The sequence below is a fragment of the Penaeus japonicus genome, unplaced genomic scaffold (genome assembly GCF_977035675.1).
Source record: "Penaeus japonicus unplaced genomic scaffold, GWHDUDI00000001_assembly GWHDUDI00000019, whole genome shotgun sequence".
In the NCBI taxonomy this organism is placed as follows: domain Eukaryota; kingdom Metazoa; phylum Arthropoda; class Malacostraca; order Decapoda; family Penaeidae; genus Penaeus; species Penaeus japonicus.
In genome coordinates this window covers 28,310,427-28,318,883 of record NW_028234421.1, presented here as the reverse complement: position 1 = coordinate 28,318,883, position 8,457 = coordinate 28,310,427, and the positions used below count along the sequence as shown (strand labels likewise).

General features: G+C 33.4%; 1 protein-coding gene across 1 annotated transcript; it reads right to left on the bottom strand.

Annotated features, from left to right (window-relative positions):
* Nucleotides 1-209: 209 nt before the first annotated feature.
* On the bottom strand, nt 210-8,195 carry Dus2 (Dihydrouridine synthase 2). The gene is made up of 10 exons (XM_043006420.2): nt 8,144-8,195; nt 6,722-6,889; nt 6,342-6,480; nt 5,611-5,710; nt 4,750-4,982; nt 4,187-4,331; nt 3,239-3,381; nt 2,475-2,703; nt 2,002-2,114; nt 210-1,647 (listed from the first exon to the last, which is right to left on the bottom strand). Exons 2-10 carry the CDS (start codon nt 6,873-6,875, stop codon nt 1,317-1,319), a joined length of 1,587 nt encoding a protein of 528 aa, XP_042862354.2. The 5' UTR covers nt 6,876-6,889; nt 8,144-8,195; the 3' UTR covers nt 210-1,316.
* Between the last annotated feature and the right edge of the window lie 262 nt (nt 8,196-8,457).

Here is an 8,457-nt window from a genome sequence, read left to right as displayed (position 1 = left end):
CATACAGAGAGAGAGAGAGAGAGAGAGAAAAAAAAGAGAGAGTGAGTGAGAGAGAAAGAGAGAAAGAGAGAGAGAAAGAAAGAGAGATAACACATTCTGCAGGGTATCTATTTTTACTGAAGTGTGTGACTTCACTAACACCTCTTTCAAGAAGTCCTATGTAATACAAAAATGAACAGTACCTAGAAGGAAATGTGAAAAAAAGACAATTTGAATCATTTTTTATTTCTATTTGAAAGTAAAAGCAACAACTATGATGTATCTCATATGGAATAAAAAATATGTAGAACACAACAAGCCTGTAGGGTATGAATAGTACTTCATAGTCTCTGCAGTATCATGAATATCCTCTTTATTTATATATATTAGACAAATAAGTCTGTTTATATATAGGATATTTTTCATTCATCTTTCTTTAATTTCCTTTTTTCAAATGTTGTCAAACTGCAATAACCATGAAAAGAGGAAAAACTCCCTGAGAACAGACATGAAAATCAACAATTTTAAAATGAGGAAAATACCAAGATCAGAAAAAAATGGCAGTAGTAGTAACAAAAGTAATGTTGAAAATGATGATAATGATAATAATAATAATAATACTGTTGTTACTAACAACATACAACATTAACACCAGCAATGAGAATATCAATGATGGTAGACAATAATAATGAAAATAATAATAGCAACAGTGATTTTAATAATAAAATATAACATAAACCTAGCACTCACAAAACAAGTGATAATGGCATATTTGTTCATAACATATTCATAATATCCCTTAGAAGACAGAAGAAAAAATAAACCATTTCTATATTAGTGAGAAATAATATAAATTAGCAAAAACAAAAAATAAAATAAAATAAAATAAAATAAAAGGGATCCTATTAATAAATCAATGGTGTGTTGATTCTGCTGTTTTGATAATTTCCCATAATCCATATTTTATCCTCAGTTTAATGTTTCTAAGGTTTTGATTGAATTATGTAATGTAAGTGCATTCACAGGATATAAAATGCATCCACAAGCTCTCACATGTATACCCTATACACAAAACTGCTTCCTTACATTCACACTTCCTCCTGTATAAACAAAAATGTTATTGAGTTTGTGATACACATTAGTAAATATTGCTCTTTAATGTGAATATCTGTGATTATTGTAAAATGTGAAGTATTTTAAAATTCTGTTTTATACATACAAAAGAAGAAACAATCTCATAATCTTTTCCTTTACATCAAAAATATTTATTTCTTGTCAATATATTTAAAGAGTACCTAGTAAGATCATAAATATATAAAGGTCTATGATTGTGTTCATCATGAGGCTTTGCTATTGCAGTCAGCTACATCTGACGAAATGCCATTATTTACAATCGTGTTATTTTCCGTCAACACCGCACTTTCCAACTTGCATTTCTTGTGGTCGACTAGCTCACTGTCACCGCCATTACTTCTCTCTTCCACCTTGTCATTTTCCATGGATTCCCTCTTTTCCCCTTTGTCCCTTGCCTTGTTTGCCTCATCAATCACATACTGGTACTTCCTGGCCCCATCTGCAGGCACAAAGCCGTAGGTCTTGGTGACAACACCTGAGGCATGGAGGCAGACCATGGCTGCACCTTGCTCAGAGTAACGTCGACTCTTTTCCCTGGATAGAAAGAGGAAATGGAACTGGGTTGCAGTCACTATTGTCTTTTCTTTTCTTTTAATAATGGGGAAAAATAAAAAAAAAAAAAAAAAAAAAAAAAAAAAAAAAAAAAAAAAAAAAAATATATATATATATATATATATATATATATATATATATATATATATATATATATTGTTTGGTGTGTGAATGCTGTGCTAACTGTGAATGTATGTGTATTTTTTTGCCTGTGTGCATAGGTGGGTGGGTGTAAGAGAATGACATACATATTTACATATTCATATTATCTTATATCAGAATGCATATATAATCATCTATTCATGTATTTTCCATTTGCTGTGGAGGAATTCATACCTGAGTGTTGATCTATATTTAACTCCATCAACAACCACTGATGCTGCAAAGAATTTGTCATAAACGATGTGGCTGTATTTAGGCCCTGAGAGCTGGTTGCGATATATGTAGGTCTGAAATAAAGTAAATTCTTAACTAGTATCAATAAATAAATTGTATAACTTTTGTATTCCATATAAAATTTGGGGTATTTTATTATTACAGGCAGTAAAAAGACAATTACAATTTATTTCACATCTATTATTTGCCAGCACCGCCTTTTTATATGTAAACATAAATGTAAACATGAGAGGAAAAGAAAAAGGAAAGTCACTCTAAAATCTTCTCACAGACAGAGAAGGTTAGGAAAAAAAAAAAAAAAAATCAAGAGGAAAAGCTATACCACAATATACTACTTCTACTACTACTACTTCTACTAATAATAACAATAATGATTACAATGACAATAACAACAACAAATCAAGGAAACTCACATTCAGCAACATCTTGGGCAGATCTGCATTATTGTAATTCCCCCTTATGAACTGCACTGGCATCTCCACCACCTTCTGCCCTTCCTCCTCCTTCTCCACAATGGACACGTGGTCTGCACTCGGGGGCATGGACACCTTGCCACTCTCACGCTCCACGTTCAGGGCAAGGCGGAGACGTGCCTGCTTGCCCTGCTCGGTCTTGTAGTAGTCTCCGAGGCCCCATATGATGCTGGGGTATATATGTGAATATATATATATGTCAATATGAGAAAAGTATGAATGAGAGTAACTTTGCATGGCAAGGCATTTAGTGAAGATGAAAATAAATAATTTTGTAATGCCAGATGCATAATTCAAATTAAAAGAAGAATGGTTATAAGTGAATTATTTAGCAAAGCAAGGCATGTATTAAACACAGTTGGTATGTATTGTTCTGCTATGAGGTTGACAAGTCTGTGACAGCAATTATTATTTTTTTAATTTCTGGTGTCAATGCATTGATGATGCTACATTTTTTTACTGCATTCTATGAACTAATATGAAAGTCATGAACTTCACATGAAATATCCTCAATTTGGGAATAAAGGAATGAAGGGAAAATTATAAGAAAATCCAATTGTAAAAAGGAAGCTTTAATCCCAAGAAACCAGAATGAGAAGAAAGAAGATGAGAGAGAAAAACGTGAATAGAATAGAGAGAGGGAATAAACAAAACAGAACAATAACATAAAAACCACAAAAAAAATATAAAAAGAAAAAACTCACCAAATTTCTTGCAAAGTTTGAGTTTCCAAGAAGGCTTTTCCTCTTAAAGTGTCCTGCTGTTCCCTTAACATGTTTTGGACTGTATATTTGCTATATGTAAAAGGGTTGTCATAGTCAGTGCAGTACCTCAGGTAGCTTTCAATCTAAAAACAAGGAAAAAATAAGTCACTATAAAATGAAGTTATGTGTTCCAAGATCTGAAGGTACATAAAATAATTATCATTAAACTGTTACACAGATAAGGTGTTTTCAAATTGGTTACAATTGTAACTTTATCCTCTTATTTATTGATTAAGTCTCGATCTTTTTTTAACATACCACATTTTTCAAACATAATCTAAATAGTATCATTGCAATTCAGTCTTTTTTTTTGCCAATTTTATCTTGTAAGTGGAATTAAAACCAAATCCTGAAATATTCTATTTGCCTACATTAGATTGGATTCTTGAAATTTTATCAAGCATGGAAGCATACCTATTTCTCAATAAAAGCTAGTGGTTGTGGCAGTGAGGCCTTCTGACAATTAGTAAAGCTAGTTGCAAGCCTAAGACCTGTTTTGCAAAATTTATATAAAATTTGTATTTACATAAAATGTTCATCCCTAGATCTTACAACAATAAAATCTAAATACCAAAAATAATCATAGGGTCACCATTACAAAAAAAAGTATGAGATTAATATTTTTGCAAACCATGAATATTAACCCCTTAACAACGGGTGACAAGATATCACATCAAGTGGTGGCAGTGTCAGCCGCTGGCGACGAGATATTTCTTTGTGGCTATCCTCTTGGTCGGCGCACTGGGTGATCGGGTGTATAGCACTTGGCCATGGCCAGTGTGGGCCATGGCGTTAAGCTTATGCTTTTGAAATATCCTGGTGTTTCGTCCATTTGGAGCCAAAACAGTCCTGTCATTAACGTGTTAACAAACTGATAAAGCAACTTACCACAGTGTCCATGGGCAGATAACCCTCTGGTCTGAGGATTGAGCAGTTCCACATGGCTGCCCTTGCAATCATGACGCTGGCTGCTCCAGTCTCCTGGCGGAACTTTTCAATATCCTCATAGCATGAGATTTCCTTTGACCCGCCACTGAAAAGAGGTACATATTCATGGATGAAAAGAGAGGGAAAAGGAAAAAAATGAAGGTAAAAAGAAAGAAAGAAAGAGAGAGAGAGAGCTCATCTTCACAAAATTAAAAAATTTCACTGGTATGGCATTTTAAATTTGCTCTACTCATGGATGACTACAGCATATAGCATTTGCATGTATATTAATGCAAAAGATTGCCATCTTGAACTTTAATTTTTTTACATTGATTGTATACCATGAGGATGGTAAACAAAAAGGACAAAAAAAAAAAGTGATATATAAATCATATATATAATATCATCTAACTACTTTCCTGTCACAAGAAAGCAAAACACAAATACCTCAACCTCCCAAAACAGGAAGAAAAGAAATATAATTGAAAGCTAAACAACAAAAGCAACAACAACAAAATACCTACTTTGCAATAACTGGGATGCTCAAAGCATTGGCAATTTCTCGAATCATGTCATTGTGATTGGGGTGATTGGGCCTCTCCTCCTTGGTGCGGCCGTGGACAGCGAGTGCCGCCACCCCACACTGCTCTATGGTCTTGCAGAGTGACAGGGTGTCTTCCATGTTGCTCAGGAGGCGGATCTTGCAGGTGACGGGGATGGAGAGGCCTTGAACGAGAGTGGTGAGAATGCTCTTAACCTGTGAATGTTGAGTCAAATTATTATCCTGGGAAGTAGTAAGGAAGAGGAGGAGATAGAAGAAGGAGAGATACAGGAAGAGGGAGAGGATGAAGAAGGAAATGACAAAGTGGAAAGCAAGGATGAAGATGAAGAGGATATGAAAAAGAAGAAAATTCATATGAAAAAGGAAAAGGGAGAAAATACTTGAAATTTGCTCTATCTCATTTTCTCTTTTCTTAAAGGTTTGAAATATACCTACAACAGTATATCATAGAAAGTGGTATGTTGAAAACTAACACATATCAATGGTTTGTATCTGAACTGACACAAAAAATCTGGATCTAAACACTAGAGGAAGAGTTAGGAGGAGAGGGGGAGAGTGTTTGAGGGAGAGAAATAGAGAGAATTTAGAGGGAGAGAATTAGAGAAAGAGAATTAGAGGGAAAGAGTTAGAGAGAGAAAGTTAGAGGGAGAGAATTAGAGAGAAACAGATAGAGGAAGAGTCATAAAGATATGGAGAAGAGGATATATATGGGAGGCCTAACTCAAAGAGTGACCAGGCAACCTAGAAAATGGAAGTACAAGCTAAAAAAAGAAAAAAAAAAAGAAAAGAAAAAAAGATAATAGAAAATTAAATGAATTCCAACCTTTTCTGGCTGTGTTAAGAGAGCTGCCCCCATTCCTCCCTTGAGGCTAAACTCTTTTGGGCAGCCCATGTTTACATCCAGGGCAGCTACATATGATTCTCTGAGGAAAAGATGTGTCATTTTATTGTCGGCTGAAAATCTTTCAAAAAGAAGAAATACTACATATGGATGAATGCATACTTATACAATACCCAAACTATCTATCTCTATAGGCTATGAAAGTATTGACATCTTTCATAAATTCATATTTTCTCTTATAAGCCAGTGAACATTTAACTAAATAATACATCCTTGTTATGAAAGATAAAACAAATATTTTTTAGTATTTGAAAACAAATAATTCTCTTTAAATTTTGTTTGAGGACTTCCTATATTTAGTAACAGTACAAGAACACTTCTTACTAGATGATGAGAGAAAAAAGAAAATAAAAAAATAAGAAAAAGACAATATTAATCAGTAATAACAAACACTTATGTACACTGGTAAAATACCAATTTCAGATTAATAAAATGGAAATGGTATTTAATTTATAAACTGCACAATCAAGAAATCTGGTTATTATCTTGGTGTGCACTTTACAGTATTCAAAAGTCTTAAGTTAAAAAAAAACAATTGTTCATGTTATTTAAGACAAGGCATACAAATGTAGTTATTCTAATATATGACTCTGAAATGCTCTGATGCAATTCTTGGGTTAACCTGTAACTGAGAAACCGATAAAAATGCTTACATCATCTTCCCAACTTTCAATGCTCTCTGTGCATCATTTGTGCCAATTTGGAACACCACTTTTTTCCTTTCCTTCTCACATGTCCTGAAGAAGACCGTTCCATCCGATTTATCAACAAAATCGGTGGTTCCAAGAGCCTCTGAAATCATGAATGAAATGAGTGTTTCTTTTATCTACACAGTCTAAGAAAAAGTTGTGTTCAATGCCAGATAACAAATTTTCATCTGAGGGATCTTCAATATGATTTAGCAAATTCATACAAGTACACTGACATTAGGCTTATGAAACATGAATAACATAACTAACCATCATTATCAAATGAATTGTAATGTACACAATCATCCTTCCTATAAATAGATAACACACTAAACACTACAAACCATTCTCTTTTCTGACAGACCGCAACATCTTGAAGTCTATGGTCTCCTCCGTATAAACCAGGTCAGCTCCATAATCGATAGCCAGGAGCCGAAAGGGAAGGGTACAGACACGTACCATCGGCGCCACGATGATTGCCTTATTGTACTGACTCATCTTTGTTCTGTGGACTGTGGTGGATATGATGTATATTAACTTTTAGATAAGATTAAATTAAATTATTCCACTAAGTTCTATGTTAAAATAATAATTGATTCATCATATTGAAAATTCTGACATTTCTCATTATCATTCCAACTATATCTATTATTAGTATTATTGCTATCAACATTAATTTGATCAAAATAATCACAAAATTACTCTTAATTCCTTTCACACAGACAATGACCAGATAACTTGTAAATATCTTTTATTCTTCTTCCATCAACAGAAGTAGAACGACAATCTAAGTTAAGTACTCTATATTCTTATGTCTTTCCAGATCCTTCTCTCCTTCATATGGAACTCTGGAGATAATACAGAAAATTAATGCACCAAGTAATAAATGTGGAACTGTGCACCCATAAAGGTCAACCAAATTCCATCTCCATATGTTCGGCTTGGTGGGTCAACAAACTCTATCTTGCCAAAATATGCTTGGTGGAACTTGGTTTGTTGGCATTTATCATAAAAAAAATGAATCTCTACAAGTGTCTATTCTATTCCCTGATTGTGCTTCTTTCCTTCACTTGGACAAATTAGTTCATGTATAGTATAGTTTAAAGATTGTTTTCTGAATCTTCAAACGGTCATATTCTAGAGCAGTGGTTCCCAATCTGTGGTCTGCAAAGGTAGTACTGGGGGTCCAGAAATTTAATTCATAATTTCATATATATATACATGTAAGGATAAGGCTCATCATATTTTTAAAAAATGCAATCATACAAAGTGATGTAACTTATACATTTACCTCATATGGCAATGTAAGAAGCAAAAATTTTTCTTCCTTTACTGTATTTCTTATTGTATCATTTCATATATTTCTTCCTATTTTCTTCAGATTCAGTTACATGTCTCCCTGTTGAAATTAAATCTCATAAGATGAGTTGGTTGCTAGTTTAACAAAAGTCAGCATGTTAAGTTGATAGACCTTTCAATATCCTGCGGTCCATTAGAAAATTCATTTAAATAAAAGGGGTCCTTAGTAAAGAAAAGGTTGGGAACATTTGTTCTTGATAATTTCACATAAACAAGAGTTCTTCATTTTCGTAATTTACATCTAGGTTGTGTATTAATAGAGTAATCTATGGAATGGTTGGGAACTTGACCTACAGAAATTAGGTAAAAACAAGGAAAGAAACAGCAAAGACCATAAGATCTGTCATACATGCATTAAATTCTATATTTACTCTATGAATTTCACTAATACATCATTTTTCACTAACATAAAGAAGGAGACCAGATGCTTTTGGCGTGTTGTTTCCTCGTGCGAGTTTGCCTTTGTTGACATGGGAAACGGACGTAGTCTATTTTGAGGGATAAAAAGCCTAATTTATATATATATATTTTTTTCTTTTTTTTTCTTTTGTTTAAGTCTGACGTTGTGGATAATGACAGGAAAAAACATTAAATCATTATTTCATCTTATTAAAATAAAGTGGAAGATTTTCCATATGTCTATTTCTTGCCGGACTGTTTCAACGCACACTCACACATACACACACATAGGTGTTCTGTATATAGTATTATATATAACTAT